Genomic DNA, 15,930 nt, shown 5'->3' with positions numbered 1-15,930 from the left:
CCCTGGGTCCCCCCCCATCCCACCCCCACCCCCACCTTACTAGTTTAAATCCTCCCAAGCAGTTCTAGCAAATTTCCCTGCCAGTAAAGTAGTCCCCTTCCAATTTAGATTCTTGAATCTGTTGGTAGATGTGTTTAAGCTTTTTTATCATCTGCTTGACACAAGAGGTTTGAACAATGGGGTGGGAGCGATCTTTGATTATGCTGACTGCCTTTCTAAGGAAGTGAGAAGTATACATGGAGTCAATAGATAGAAGGTTGGCTTGCATGATGGACTGGTCAGTATTCACAACTCTCTGTATTTTCTTACGGTCCTGGGCAAAGCAGTTGCCACATTAAGCCATGATACATCTGTACAGAATGCTTTCTATGGTGCATCTATAAAAATTAGGAAGTGTCTTTATGGAGGTGCCAAATTTCCTTAGCCCCCTGAGGAAGGAGAGGTGTCGTGGTGCCTTCTTGATCATTGCATGAACATGGGTGGACCAGGACAGATTGTTAGTGACCCTGACTCCTAGGAACTTGACAGTCTCGACTATCTCCAGCTCAGTACTATTATGTGGATAAGGGCATGCTCTTCTCCTTGCTTCCTGAAGTCACTGATCAGCTTTTTCATTCTGCTGATTTAAGACAAAGATTTTGATATTTACGCCATGTCACCAAGCATTCTATCTCTTTCCTGTGTTCTGTCATGACATTGTTTGAGATCTGGTTTTCCAACTGAAGTGTCATCAGTGAACTTGTAGATGAAGTTAGGATAAAATTTGGCCACACAATCGTGAATGTGCAGGAGTATGGTAAGGAGCTGAGTATGCAGCCTTGCTGGTTATCATGGAGGAGGTGTTGTTGCCTTTTCTCACTGATTACGATCTGTCAGGAAGTCAAGGATCCAGTTACAGAGGGGAGAGCAGAAACCTAGATCTCAAAGTTTGGACATCAGTTTGTTTGGAGTTATGGTTTGAAGAGAAAGTGAGGTCTGCAGATGCTGGAGATCAGAGCCGGAGATGTGTTGCTGGAAAAGCGCAGCAGGTCAGGCAGCATCCAGGGAACAGGAGAATCGACGTTTCGGGCATAAGCCTGAAGAAGGGCTTATGCCCGAAACGTCGATTCTCCTGTTCCCTGGATGCTGCCTGACCTGCTGCGCTTTTCCAGCAACACATCTCCGGTTATGGTTTGAAGGCAGAGTTGTTGTTAATAATTAGGAGCCTGACCAAGATATCCTTGTTATCCAGATGTTCCAGAGATGATGTAGGGTTAGGGAGATGCTGTCTGCTGTGGACCTGTTGAAATGGTAGGCAAATTGTAAGGGATGAAGGCAGGCTGGGTTGCTAAAGTTGATATGAGCCACATCTAACCACTCAAAGCATCTCATAGTTGTTAAGGTCAAAGGCACAGGATAGAAATCCATACACACATCAACAGCATTACCCTCATGAGCCTTCTCTTCTAGCTTTTCAAAATACTCCAGCAAATAATCATGAGTTTGCCTCAGCATGGTTAACCCACATTTTTCAATGACTCTGTGTCTCTATTCATGCTATCCGCAATAATTATTTCTTGAAGCTTCCCACCACCGAAGTTAATCTGACTAGTCTTTAATTGCTAGGTCCTTACAATCTTTTGTGAACAAGGGCACAATGTTTGCAATTGTCCAGTCCAACTCCTGAGTTTGGGGAAGATTGGAAGATTATTGCCAGTATTTCTAAAATTTCAACTTGCACGACAGAGGTAGTGGATCACCAATCTTGCAAGAATCCTTAGATTCTGAGAAAGTCTCAGCAGATTGGAAAACTGCCAAATCAATTCCTTACTTAAAAAAGAATGATGAGAAAAAAACAGATATTATAGGGTAGTTAACTTAACATCTATTATTGGGAAAAGTTAATACTTTATTTTAAATTGTGTAATAGTAGAGCATTTAAAAACACGTAATTTGATCAAGTAAAATCAGCATGATAGGGTAAATAATCTTGCCCAGCAAATTCATTAGAATTCTTCGAGGAGGTAACAATCAGGATAGATGAATGGAAAGCAATAGATGCAACATATTTGGATTTTCAGAAGCTATTTAATAAGATACTACACATTAGCCTACTGAAGAAAGTAACAGCCCATGATGGTGGAGGTAGTATATTACCAGGCTTTGAAGATTGGCTAACTAAGTATGTTAATAACTTAGATGAGGAATGTGAATATATTATAGCCAAGTTTACAGATGACACAAAAATAGATGAGAGGGCAAGTGCTGAGAATGACACAAAAAGTCTGCAGAAGATGCAAAACTTGGTTTTGTCCCTTTATCTAAAAGATAGACTAGTATTGGAGGCAGTCCAGAGAAGGTTCATTCATTTGATCCTCGGTAAGGAAAGACTGTCGTCAAAAGAGAAATTGAGTAGGCAACACCTGTACCAATGGCGTTTAGAAGAATGATAAGCAACCTTAATGAAACATACAAGGTTATTAGGGAACTTGACAGGATGATTGCAGAAAGTTTGCTACCCTTTGTTGGAAAAGACAGGAAAGTGGATTTGAGGGCAGTCAGATCAGTTATGATCTTATGGAATGGTGGAGCAGACATACTGGGATGAAATGACCTACTTCTGGTCCTACACCTATATCTTATGACCCTGGTGCCTACGCTATTCTTACTATACAAATTCTAAACCTGACTAATGACTGAATATCTTCCTCTGTCTTCATGGCCAAACAACATTTGCCTTGCAGGTAAAGATAGATGCAAAATGTAAATTTATCATTTCGTCCACGTTCCTTGCCTGCATGTTTAAAGGTTCTTTCTCGTTCCTAATTGGTCTTTTTGCTTTTGATACACTTACTGAAGACTTAGCAATTTTCCTTCATGTTCACTACCAGTTTTTTTTTTCCATTATCATCTTTGGTTCTCCGTACTGAACCTTCTGTTTTAGTTTGACTCTCAAATGTACTTACTACCTGGCACCTGACAAAAGCACACTTTTCTTCTTTAACTTTTATCTTTTGTTATCTAGGGATCTCTGGATTTGTTGTTCTCCCTTTCCCTTTTGGGAGAATATAATTTGACTTGTGCCCCAAAAAAAACTTATATCCAAAGGCAACCTATTGTTCAGCTAATTTTCCCATCAACATTTGATTCCAGTCTATCTGGCCCAGCTCTATTCTTGTGCCATTGCTCTACTAATTGTTTTTTTCTTACTCTGAATTGACGACTGTTATCTTCCACTGTCATCCTAACCTTATGATACAATGATCGCTCACCCCTAAATGTTCCCACACTGTTATTTGCTCTACTTGGCTCACCTCATGCCCAAGATCCAGGTCTAACAGTATTTTCTTTCTCGTTTTATTGACACATACCGCTGTAGGAAAGATTCCTGAATACAATCAAGGATTACTCATCCTTTACTTTTCTTCCATGACCACTATCCCAGTCTATATTGGATAATTGAAGTCCCACAATGTAACTACTCTACAATGTGAACATCTCTCTGTAATTTCTTTGTAGCTTCTATGCACACTTCTCAACATTTGGTAGTCTACAGATTATACTGAGCAATGCAATTACACCCTTCTTGTTCCCTTGCTCTAGCCAAATCAATTCTGCCCTTGAAGCCTCTTGCTCCTGTACTGCAATACTTTTCTTAATCAAAAGCTCCGCCTCACCCCATTTGTTTCCTTTTCCATTTTTTCTGAATACTGTGTAATCACAAGTATTTAACATCCAACCTTAAGCCAGATCTCTCTCATCACCACATCATCATAATCCCACAAGGCAAGTTGTGCTTGTAACTCCCTGATTTTATTAAGTGTTCTGTGTGTATTCACATATGTATAGTTCAATACTGATTTATACTTCATTACTTTCTTCCTTGGTCAAACTCCATCAATTAACTTACTATTTCTCTGCCTTTGAGACATTGGTAATAGATCTATAATCCCCTCAGTCAATTCAAACTATTTTGGATGGATCTTTTGACAAGTGGGATGTCATTTAAATTACTTTCTAAATATGCCTTCCCTTGAGATACTAAGGGCTTTAATTCTGTGTTCAACTCTATACCTCCTTTGAAACTCTGGTAGCTCTTCCTTCCCCTCCTCCAATAGTAAAAGTTATAAAAGTTTAGCTCCACAAAATTATTCTTAACAACAAATTCCCAGCAATATGCATGTTATAGAAATGAAAGTAATGTTACAGTAGCAGTTTTCATAAAAATTAACTATATGCTTCACTCAGGTTTGAGTGTCTCTGCAGTTATAAAAGGTATAGAATGCACATTTATCTTTATGGTGTTTTCTGATATACCTATCGTTGCTAAAATAAATGATACACACTTTTAAAAAATCCATAATGGTTATTAACATCGCTTTTTATCCTCTTACCTCATCCTCCAATCTCTCTTTCTGCTTACTCAGCTGCTCCACTTTTTGTTGGAACTGCTTTAAGTCAACTTCCAACATAGAAAGCTTTTTCTCCACTTCCATCACATAATTCTCTGCTCTCTGTCTGGACATTCTCTCCTCTTTCAGCTTGTTATCCATTTCTGAACAAATTAGTATAAAATTATTTTTAAGACAATGCCAATATTAAAATGACTGTTTTATTATGGACTCATGACTTAAACAATACAACTACAGATCATGGCAGTGTATCAATGAAACCACTAAATGAAACTTTAGAAAATGGCAACTGCAAGTAAAGTTATAATAGTTGAGGTGGGGGTTAGGCAGGATTGAGTTTATTTTTCAATAATTGGCTAGAGTTTGATTACCTGTAAGAGCCAAACAAGTGGGAAATATAACATTTCAGACCTCACAGTTGTACAATTGTATTAGGAAGTCATAAAAGTAAATTGATGCTAGAAGTAGTTGTTCTATTCAGTCCAGATCAAAGCTTCTTCATACACATATTCTAACCTGAATTTTCTATACGTTCATACTTTTTAAAAAAATGCACACTAACATGGCTAACATCTTTCCGCATTCATGTCGTTAAAAAAAAAGTTGAAACCATTTAGAACAACAGCCAGAGAGCAAAATTGTTGATGAATATTCTGTAAATATTTACTGGCCTTTGTTAACACTTTGAATGGTCCTTCTAAACCATTCTACCAGGAAAGGAAAGCTCATATTAAGCCAGCCTAAAAATTCCACTAAACGATGAATTTCATCTTGGGTATTTATCAGTATACTTGTATCAGGGTTAGAGCTGACACAATTCAACAATTTATTCAATTATGAGTGGAAAAGCCTGATGTGACTTGCATGGGCTGGTTGTAACAGGTTGGTCGCAGATTTAAACTGATATACTTGAATTTACTTGCATGTAAAATAATCTTAGCAAATACTAACCGCTCATGGCCACCGACCTCGCTTCTTCTATGGACTCATACTCATCTACCAATCTTGCTTTAGTTACTTTGTGCTCTGTAATTTCTTGATCTAGCCGTTGTTGTAACATTTTATTTTTGTAATTCAAGTCTATTTCCATATTATTCTTTTCCTGTGAAAACAAATCTCAGAATTATTATACACAGTAAGCATAACAGACTAAGTAAGCAATGGTACCATTTTTTTATTTGGTGGAACTGAAAATGACAAAGATTTCTACAATTGTTCACATAAAATTATCAACATGAACTGTACTGATATGGAAAGTGTCAAGTAAAGGCATGTGCTTTCTCAGATGTAAATGCAATTATTAATGGATTTGATCAGATACTTGTGATAGTTACAAAAAGCTACCCGTTCTCATACCAAGATATAGAAGGATTCAGGACTAGATATTCATTGACAAATGTAATTTTATTTAAGCAAGCTCTTGTGTAAAGTTCATTTTACAACTTGGATATTTTTCTCCACAATATTTAAGGAGTCAACTTTTATACAGATGGTAGTTATTGTTGTCCATACGCTATGTTGTGAACTTAATTAAGAAACACTTCTACTTTTGGAAAAAAGTATAAGCACTGGAATTGTTAAAGCATTAAGGAAACTAACATCATTAATTTCAAGTAAAAATGTCCGAGATATTATTCCAAAAGAAAATATTGTTGATCTAGGATATCTGGATATACATGAAAGCGAAATGTCTGTCTGTTTGTTGGCAAATTCCACCAAAGACCTGTGGTCAATCTCAACCAATCTTAGTGGGATGATATTTTACATTAACTGTCAGAGAGCAGTTGGCATCCAACCACCCCCACCAGGAGTGAAGGGAGGCTACTTTGGCCTATGAAGGGATCCTATTACACTGCAAGCATTGTATCTCTGTTGATGTTGTAAATCAAAATTCCAAGAAATAATGTGATGAATATATATTATAAGTAGAAACATGGAAAATGGTAGCAGGCCATTCAGCCCATCAATCCTGCTCACCATTCAATATAATCATGGTTTATCTTCAAATTCAGTACCAATTCCCACTTCCTCCACGTACACTCTTTGATCCCTTTAGCCTTAGGAAACGTCTAACTTCTTCTTGAAAACATTCAATGTTTTAGCCTCAACGGCTTTCTGTGGCAGAGAATCCCACAACATCACCACCGGGAGAAGAAATTTCTTCTCAACTCAGCTCTTAAATAACCTATCCCATATCCTTAAACTGCAACCCCTATTTCCAGACTCTCCTGTCACTATGAACAGCCTTCCTGCGTTTACTCTATCTAATAAGAATTTTGCAGGTTTCTATGAAAAACCCAGCTTTCTCCTAAACTCCAGTGAACATAGTCCTGACCGACCCAGTCTCCCTTGATGGGTCAAAGCCTGCCATCCGAGGAAGCAGTCTGGTAAACCTCTGTTGCACTCCCTCCATAGCCAGGACATCCATCCACCGATGAGGATGCCAAAACTGCATATAATACTCCAGGTGTGGTCTCACCGAAGCCCTGTATAATTTCAACAAGGCATCCCCACATTTGTACTCAAATTCTAAAATATATTTGCTGCCTTTACTGCCTGCTGTGCCTGAATGCTTAATTTCAGCAACTGGTTGTATGACTCCCCAACTTTCTTTCATACATCATTTACTTCTTTTCTTATTTTATTTGTTCCATGTCCATCAATTACTGAAACATGATATTTTAATGCTCAGTAAGGGCTGGGGGAGATCAAGATCACAACAAAAAGTCAAAAATTTGACAGAGAATAATAGTACCCAAAACAAGCACTGCAATCAACAGTACAAGACTCTTTAAAGGAGCTTTCAGTTGTGATCTTCACCAACATTACGAATTAGATCCAGAATACAATATTGGCAATAGATCAGGTATGTGAACATGGTGCTGCCGAAAAACAACCACTAATGTGTTGCAGAAACACTAAAGAACAACTGGCACCCTTAAGTAAGCAACCTGATCCACTGAAAGTTTTTTTTAATGCAAACAATAAAAAATATTACCCATTTCTTGAAAAACATCAGAAAACATAAAAGTTGAGTAGAATTGCCAAGTTTTATTTTTATTTTCACTCAAGAAGAAAGAGCTTCTGACATCATCCATCATGAACTATTTAATGTTTCAACAAATACCGAAACTGCAATAATGGCTAGTATCTTATACTCTTCCCTGAGGAAGGTTTGGCAGACATTTAATTGTGTGGGTTGAGGTGATGACGTTGCTTTCCAGCCTTAACTTTAATGAAGTTAGCGATGGAAAAGTTCATGAATGTCTTTACTGCTCTGCCATCAATTGGACCCTTAAGCGGACAGTTAATAAGAAAATATGAAATGGGATAAGGGCTAGATCATTCATTCCTTTGAGCCTCTTCCATGATTCGATGAGAAAATGGTGATCTTCTCTTACACCACCAAATCTCTTAATGTTTTGAATATCTGGAAATCCATCTATCTCTGTCTTGAACATACTCGATGATTAAGCATCTACAGATTTCTGGGGCACAGAATTGCAAAGATTCACTTGCTTTTGATTGAATACATTTCTCCTTACCTGAAGAACCTCATCACATTGGTACTAGTATGCAGGTGAGGAAGCCATCATGCAGGGACTATGACAAGCAAACACATAGCTCAAGCAAAGGTCAGGGCTCCCTTTATCAAAGACACTCTGTGCTCGCTGGAGGGGCACAGCATCAGGAGGAGAAAAGTCTTAACTCCTGTTCTTGTGACTAACTCCTCCCCACCACCTCACAACCATCATTCACTGTGGCATGGAGTCTGCCATGGTCTGAAGGCTGGGTGAGCGTACCATTTCCAGCAGCCATTAGCTCCCCGATCACACAAGAGAAGTGCTGGACTTCAAATGGCTGGCAGCTCTCAGCAGACGGGATTTCATATACTTGAATGTGGGAGAAGGCCCATTGTCGGCCTGTTAAGTGCCTAAGTGGCAAAAGGTGCAGTTGGCCTTCTCAGAAGTGGGTTCTCACTAGCTCTTTAGTTCTTAGTGCCAAGAACAAGTGCTAACGCTTCACAGAATTCTACCCAATTATACTGAAAATGTAGAGAAGGATCTAATGTTTCCTTTGACGCTGACAGTGAAATATTCAGAGTAGTGCTGAACACTGAGAAAATTAATTTTGTCTGAATTTAAACATTTGTGTTTTATAATTATGGGATTAACATTGTTAATTAAAATTGCTGTGTGAGAGAAGGTAAGTAAGTGAATCGTTGATGACTATCTGTCCATAGTATGAATAAATCACCTTATTATTTCATAAACCATTTTGTGTTTTTCTTTTAAGAACTTAGTTTTGATTCTTATACTTTTATTTTCCAAATACTGGATGGGTAGCCCAGTTTGTATGAAGTAAAGCTGAAGTGCTGAGAATACTCAGCAGGTTTGGCAACAGCTATGGAGAGAGAAACAGAGTTAACATTTCAGATTGATGATCTTTTGTCAGGTATTATCCAAATTCTTCATCAATTACCTTTTCCAGGTTGCTAAGCTTGTCGTGTGCCTGTTTCTTCTCCATCTCTGCTTTTGAAAGGTTAATTTTGATCATTTTCAGTTCTTCTTGTAAAGAAGTGGTCCGAGCTGAAAAAGAAAATTGCCATTATCTCATTATTCATTGCACTTAGAGAACTGAATAAAAGTCTAATCCAACAAAATTCACCCACAACTCCAGACACTTTATAGAAAAAGCAAACACCCAGTACAATATTAATGCAAACAGACAATGGATCCCAAGTCTGTTCCATGGTCTGTGCTGTGAAAGCAAATCTCAAGTGTGTTACCAATGACCTCGCTCCTTGAGCCATGAAGAAAATTACTATTCCTATTTATAAAGTCTCTTCAGCAAGTCTTGCCCAAAGTACTCAAAATCAAACTTTATTGTGAAACTATTCTGATGATCATCATCACACTTCATAATAGAATGGCTATTTGGGTGAGGCACTGGCAGGACTTCTAATGTCTGTCAACGTATCCCAACATGTATCTTAAGGGCAAGATAGCTGAAAAGTGAAAACTATAAAAAAAATTTTGAGTTGACACCAATAGAAGAAGGAAAAATCTATGTGATACAGGATGAGAAATGGGTTTGTATCGAATGATTGCTAATCGTGAGGAAAGATTAAGGAATCAATCTGTGGAGGATTCACCTCAAGTGGTTGGGTAAAGACCATTATATCTTGCAAAGGAAACATATTTTTGAAAAACTGCAACAAAGGAAAATTTAAAAATGCTCGAGGGAGAAATTATTGCAGTTTGGATTTAACATCTGGATTGCTGCAGCAAAGAACTACGAGATCCAAGGGACAGATTTCTTCTGTACTGTCAAAATAAACTTATTTACATCCTTACTTAAATAAAGTATAACACTTCAATTATGATTTAATCTTATTACAAGGAAGTTAATGAGGTTTTACTCTGATGTTCTTGTTCATTCGTTTATCATTTATAACTTCCCTCCTTAGCATCACTACCACGTAATGTCCTTCCATGCCCTTAAAAAATTAAATGCTTTTTCTTTTATTGCTTTTGCACCTCCATTCTCACTTGACCTGGCTTGATGCACGATTTCTATCTACTGTCGTATAAAGAAAGAAAGAACATGTTCTATACAGAATACCCTTCCTCAGGTAATGAGATCAAAACTGCACACAATACACTGGGTGTGATCTCATCAAGGCTTTGTACAATTTCAAGACAGCCCTGCTCCTCTACTCGAATCCCCTCGCTAGGAAGACAAATATACTGCATACCATCTTCATTGCCTACTGCATGTGCATGTTTACTTTCAGCAACTGGTGTACTAAAACATCAAGGTCTTGCTGCACCTCCTCCTTTTCCAATCTGTTGCCATTTATGTATTAATCTGCCATTGTGTTTTTGCTATAAAAGTGGATAACCTCACATTTTTCCACATCATACTTCATCTGTCATGCATTTGCCCATTCACTCAACTTGTCCAAAGCACAATGAACTATCTCTGCATCATCCTCACAGTTCACTCTCCTACCTAGTTTTGTGTTGTTTGCAAATTTGGAGGTGTTACAAAAAGTTTCCTTACCTACATCATTAAAATATCTTATGAATAGCTGGCTTCCAAGCACAGATCCATTTATTCCTTATTCCTATAAGTGTCTTCTTTGGGGGTTAGCATTAAGAAACTATGAATCTAACAGAAGACAGTGGCTGAGTTCTCAAATGCATTGAAAGAACTTTCTTAAACAGCATGTAACCAGTTCACAGAAGAAGGAAATAATACTGGATCTACTTCTGGTGAATGAAGCAGGGCTAGTGGAACAGGTTTCAAACAGTATTTGAGGAGCAATGGCTTATATTTTCATAGGAACAATTACAATAATGCCATTAGGTTTAGAATAATTACAGAAAAGGCAAAAAAAGCTCAACTATACAAATATTCCATTGGAATACAGCTACTTTCAGTGAGTTGAAATCTGGACCAACTGGATTGGAATCAAAAACATGATAGATTGAACAGTAATTGAATGATGAGAGGCCTTTAAACAAACACTCATATTGGGGAAAGGAAGGGTGTCCAAAGCTGGAACTCACTGGATGACTCAAAATATAGTAAGACTGAAAATGATATCTTACGAAATGTGAAGTTCATAAAACAATAGAGAATCAAGCTGAATGGTGAAAGTAGGGAGGAAATTCAATAGAAAAGGAATGAGAGTGGCAAAGAAATGCATAGGAATTGATTAGTAGCTAAAAGCACATTGCCCAATAGCCACACTTTGGTTTGCTGCAATGATTCAAATGCAAATGATACAATAAACTACCACAGAATGAAGACACCCTGATTGCTGGCAAGGTATCAGGCACTGATCCACATGATTCTCCCCATCCCCACCCTCCTCTAGCTTATCTCTCCACGCTCCAGGCTCACTGCCTTTATTCCTGGTGAAGGGCTTTTGCCCGAAACGTCAATTTCGAAGCTCCTTGGATGCTGCCTGAACTCCTGTGCTCTTCCAGCACCACTAATCCAGAATCAGGTTTCCAGCATCTGCAGTCATTGTTTTAAACCACATGATTCTCTGTCTATGGCCATACCACTAGCTGGTTTCAATGTGGAGCACTGATCTATGCTGCCTGAAAAGCGAAGTTCACCAGCAATCCTACTGAAGTCATCAGTTATGTGTCTGTATTCCTCTAGCTAAGAGAACAAAATTTCATTAAGGCTCAATGAATAGAGGGCACCAGTGACCATCCCTATGCCACAGCAGATGACAAGCTAGTGTTATTGCAAGTATATCCAACTTCAATCTCAAAGCAGCCAGATAGGTAACATCATCCTTGTTACCTTGATAGCCAATGACAATGGAACCTTCACCTGTTTTGATGCTGCAGGAGAAGAGAGATTTTAATAGGCTGCCTTTACAGAAGCATAGATATTGAACTATTTTTCCTGCCTGAGGTTCAGCTAGGAGAATAACTTCAGAAACATCCTGGACTGACATGCTCTCCTGCTAAGAGAGAGTTTACATGTTATCTACTCTTCTCAACAGCCTGCCCTGCTCTGCATACCCTTTGGTCCTTAATCAATTTATATTGAACTGTAGGGAACTGCACCAATGTCTGGGAGCAACGAGTAGATGCATATGTCTTAAAGTCAGTAAAGCTTCTTCAATAGCTGCCATACGAATCGAACTAGACTTCTACAACTTCAGTCTACACAAAATATCAACATATGGTAGAATCAGAGCAACAGGTGGTATATATTAACCAGCAATTAATTTGTAAACAGTTGATGATTCTTTTAAATGGATTAGATGAAAGGTCTTCCCACTGTTTAATGATTATTCAACTGTGTAAGGTTAAGAGGAGCCATTATCTGGAGCACTGAAGATTAAAAGGACATGATATCACTGCCATTAAATCATTGAGCACATCATGATCTGCTTGCCCTGTTTCTATTAGCAGTCGTTGTGCACATGCCAACAACCAACTAGGCATGACCATCCCAAAAGTCTATGCATACACATAGGCATCATTGTGGTCCCGAAACCGCATCTGTACTACCAAATTGGCAGTATGGATTCCAATTTTGCAGTATTAGTGTCTCCACAAGGATTTTCATCTTAGTTGCTTGGAAAGCATGTGGTTCAGTGGTTAGCACCGCTGCCTCACAGCACCAGGAACCTAGGTTTGACTGCAGCCCTTGGTGATTGTATGGAGTTTGTACGTGCTCCTCTTGTCTATGTAGAGTTTCAGATTCCTCCCATAGTCCAAGGACATGCTAAATTGTCTATTGACCAGGCACGTACAGGTTAGGTGGATTAGTCATATAAAAATGCAGGTTTATTGGGTTGGGGGCTGCGTCTGGATGGAATGCTCTTTTGTGGGTCGGTGCAGATCCAATAGGCCAAATGGCCTCCTTCCATGCTATAGACATTCTAGTAAGGCATTGCCGTTCACAGAAACCCTGCAAGGGATGCCACCCTAAAGCTGAATGTGAAAAAGAAATCTTCATTGACAGGTCTGTGGAAATTTGGTACTTGTCACCATGAGCGAAATCTGGGACAGCGACTTACATGGTGACTACAGCATGTTTCTTCCTGAAAGGAGCAAGACTATGTCCATACTAATCTGAAAACCCTTGATCTAGTCTGATCTCGGAAGCTAAGCAGACTCAGGCCTGATTAATACTTTGATAGGAAAACGCCTGGGATTCCCAGGTGCAGTAAGTTTACAGGCTCTTGTGGCACAGAGGTGACAATACTTGTAGACTGAGAGATCTGGGTTCAAGTCCCACATGCTCCAGAGGTGTGTAATAACATCTCTGAACAGGTTGATTTAAAAAAATACATTTAAGTTATAGAAAAAGCAACACTACAGATTGATTGAGCATGCTACTTCAAGGAGTTCCTCAAGCCACCATGACGCTGATCAAGCAATAATTGTTCTTGGAAGGAGGAAAAAACCAGAGGAAAAGGAGACAAATTTCTCCATTGGAATTAAGGAAGGAAATGGTCCAAAGATCACAAATGGATAGATATCCTTAAGTACCTTAACAAATATCAATTTCCAAATACTGCTTACCTTGCAAATCACTGATCATCTCTGAGCCCTGGTTGCGAACTCTTCTTTCAGATTCCAAAGCAGATTGGTGCTGGATAATATCCTTCTCCAGTTGTAGTTTGGCATTTTCTAAAGCTCGGTTTCTCTCCAGCAGTTCACTATTTACAATCTCCAATTGGCTCATGGCCTTTGTTAAGTCAGTTTGGCTCCTCCGCAACCTTGCTGCTGTGTCTGATTCAGATCGCAATAGAGCATTTGCTTCTTCTAACTATGAACAATACAATCACATTGTTTAGTCATACCTTGCTTTATTTGATTTTGATGAACTTCTGTATATGGGTTTGGAACTTACTTGTTTTTGTAACTGAACTACTTTCTCGTTTGAAATGTGAGAATTCTGGTTCATTTTCTTTAAGTCCTCAAGTTGCTCCTTTAGTGTAGATACTACAGGGAAAAAAAAGTCAAAATTTACAATGCCATAAATTAAATAAAAACCATTGTGTAAGGGATTTTCTACAAAATGAATGTCAATAAATGAAGGTGCAAATGTTAACAAAGATTCTAACAAGACATATTTTGGAACTGGTATGACAAATGACCTTCTATACGGTATGTAATTCTGTACTTTTAATCAACAAATGTGAAAAATCAAAACCAGTATGTTTGAAGGGTCACTAGCACCCAACAGCCTGCATTTGTATGGTGTCTTTAACATGATAAAGGTTCTTTACAGAAATGTTTAAAAAAACAAAATTTGATATTGAGTCATATATTAGGGAATATACACAAAAGCTAAGTCAAAGGGTAGATTTTAATGAACTACTTAAAGAAGCAAAGATGAGAAGAAAAGCAGAGAGCCTACGCAGCTGAAGGGCCAGCAACTGGAGAAAAATTTAAATCAAGCATACCAGAGAGACTAATATTGGAGAAATTCATACATCTCAGAGCAGAGGGCTAGAGATTACAGAAATAGAAAGGTGGCCAATGGGGAGACAATGCATATACAAACATGCAAACTTTAAACATTTATGCATTGGTTAACTAGAAGTAAAAGTCAGTCAGTGAGCAAAGTTGCGTGAAAGAGTCTTTCTGAGAGTTAGGATAAGGGTAGTTGAATTACAGATAAACTCAAAGTTATAGATGCAGATTACAGCAGCAGACAGGAAGGATAGAAAGGGAGACAAGAAAGGAGGGGGAGTGGCATTTTTGATAAGGGATAGCATTACAGCTGTGCTGAGGGAGGATATTCCCGGAAATACATCCAGGGAAGTTATTTGGGTGGAACTGAGAAATAAGAAAGGAATGATCACCTTATTGAGATTGTATTATAGACCCTCCAATAGTCCGAGGGAAATTGAGAAATAAACTTGTAAGGAGATCTCAGCTATCGGTAAGAATAATAGGGTAGTTATGGTAGGGGATTTTAACTTTCCAAACGTAGACTGGGACTGCCATAGTGTTAATGGTTTAAATGGAGAGGAATTTCTTAAGTGTATACAAGACAATTTTCTGATTCAGTGTGTGGATGTACCTACTAGAAAAGGTGAAAAACGTGACCTAATTTTGGGAAATAAGGCAGGGCAGGTGACTGAGGTGTCAGTGGGGGCAATCTTAACGGTATTAGGCAAGAACTTTCCAAAGCTGACTGGGGGCTGATGTTTGCAGGTAAAGGGACGGCTGGAAAATGGGAAGCCTTCAGAAATGGGATGACAAGAATCCAGAGAAAGTATATTCCTGTCAGGGTGAAAGGGAAGGTTGGTAGGTATTGAGAATGCTGGATGACTAAAGAAATTGAGGGTTTGGTTAAGAAAAAGAAGGAAGTATATGTCAGGTATAGACAGGATAGATCGAGTGATTCCTTAGAAGAGTATAAAGGAAGTAGGAGCATACTTAAGAGGGAAATCAGGAGGGCAAAATGGGGACATGAGATAGCTTTGGCAAATAGAATTAAGGAGAATCCAAATGGTTTTTACAGATATATAAGGATAACTAGGGAGAGAATAGGGCCCCTCAAAGATCAGCAAGGCGGCCTTTGTGAGGAGCCACAGAAAATGGGGAAGGTACTAAATCAATATTTTGCATCAGTATTTACTGTGGAAAAAGATATGGAAGATATAGACTGTAGGAAAATAGCTGGTGACATCTTGCAAAATGTCCAGATTACAGAGGAGGAAGTGCTGGATGTCTTGAAATGGTTAAAAGTGGATAAATCCCCAGGATCTGATCAGGTGTATCCGAGAACACTGTGGGAAGCTAGAGAAGTGATTGCTGGGCCTCTTGCTGAGATATTTGTATCATCGATAGTCACAGGCGAGGTGCCGGAAGACTGAAGGTTGGCTAACGTGGTGCCACTGTAAAAGAAGGGCGGTAAAGACAAGCCAGGGAACTATAGACCGGTGAACCTGACCTCAGTGGTGGGCAAGGTTTTGGAGGGAATCCTGAGGGACAGAATGTACATGTATTTGGAAAGGCAAGGACTGATTAAGGATAGTCAA

General features: G+C 38.7%; 1 protein-coding gene across 1 annotated transcript in view; it reads right to left on the bottom strand.

Annotated features, from left to right (window-relative positions):
• rock1 (Rho-associated, coiled-coil containing protein kinase 1) overlaps positions 1–15,930 on the bottom strand; it is a 205,992-nt gene that overhangs the window by 67,811 nt on the left and 122,251 nt on the right. Inside the window, exons 15-19 of the mRNA XM_043688241.1 lie at positions 13,788–13,879; positions 13,457–13,703; positions 8,874–8,980; positions 5,343–5,493; positions 4,374–4,534 (exon numbers count right to left, since the gene is read on the bottom strand). Of these exons, the coding sequence (XP_043544176.1) occupies positions 4,374–4,534; positions 5,343–5,493; positions 8,874–8,980; positions 13,457–13,703; positions 13,788–13,879 (758 nt within the window). The remainder of the gene's footprint in view (positions 1–4,373; positions 4,535–5,342; positions 5,494–8,873; positions 8,981–13,456; positions 13,704–13,787; positions 13,880–15,930) is intronic.

The sequence above is a fragment of the Chiloscyllium plagiosum genome, chromosome 4, assembly GCF_004010195.1.
Source record: "Chiloscyllium plagiosum isolate BGI_BamShark_2017 chromosome 4, ASM401019v2, whole genome shotgun sequence".
In the NCBI taxonomy this organism is placed as follows: Eukaryota; Metazoa; Chordata; class Chondrichthyes; order Orectolobiformes; family Hemiscylliidae; genus Chiloscyllium; species Chiloscyllium plagiosum.
Note: the sequence above shows the minus strand (reverse complement) of the source record. Positions and strands in the feature narration are given on the sequence as shown.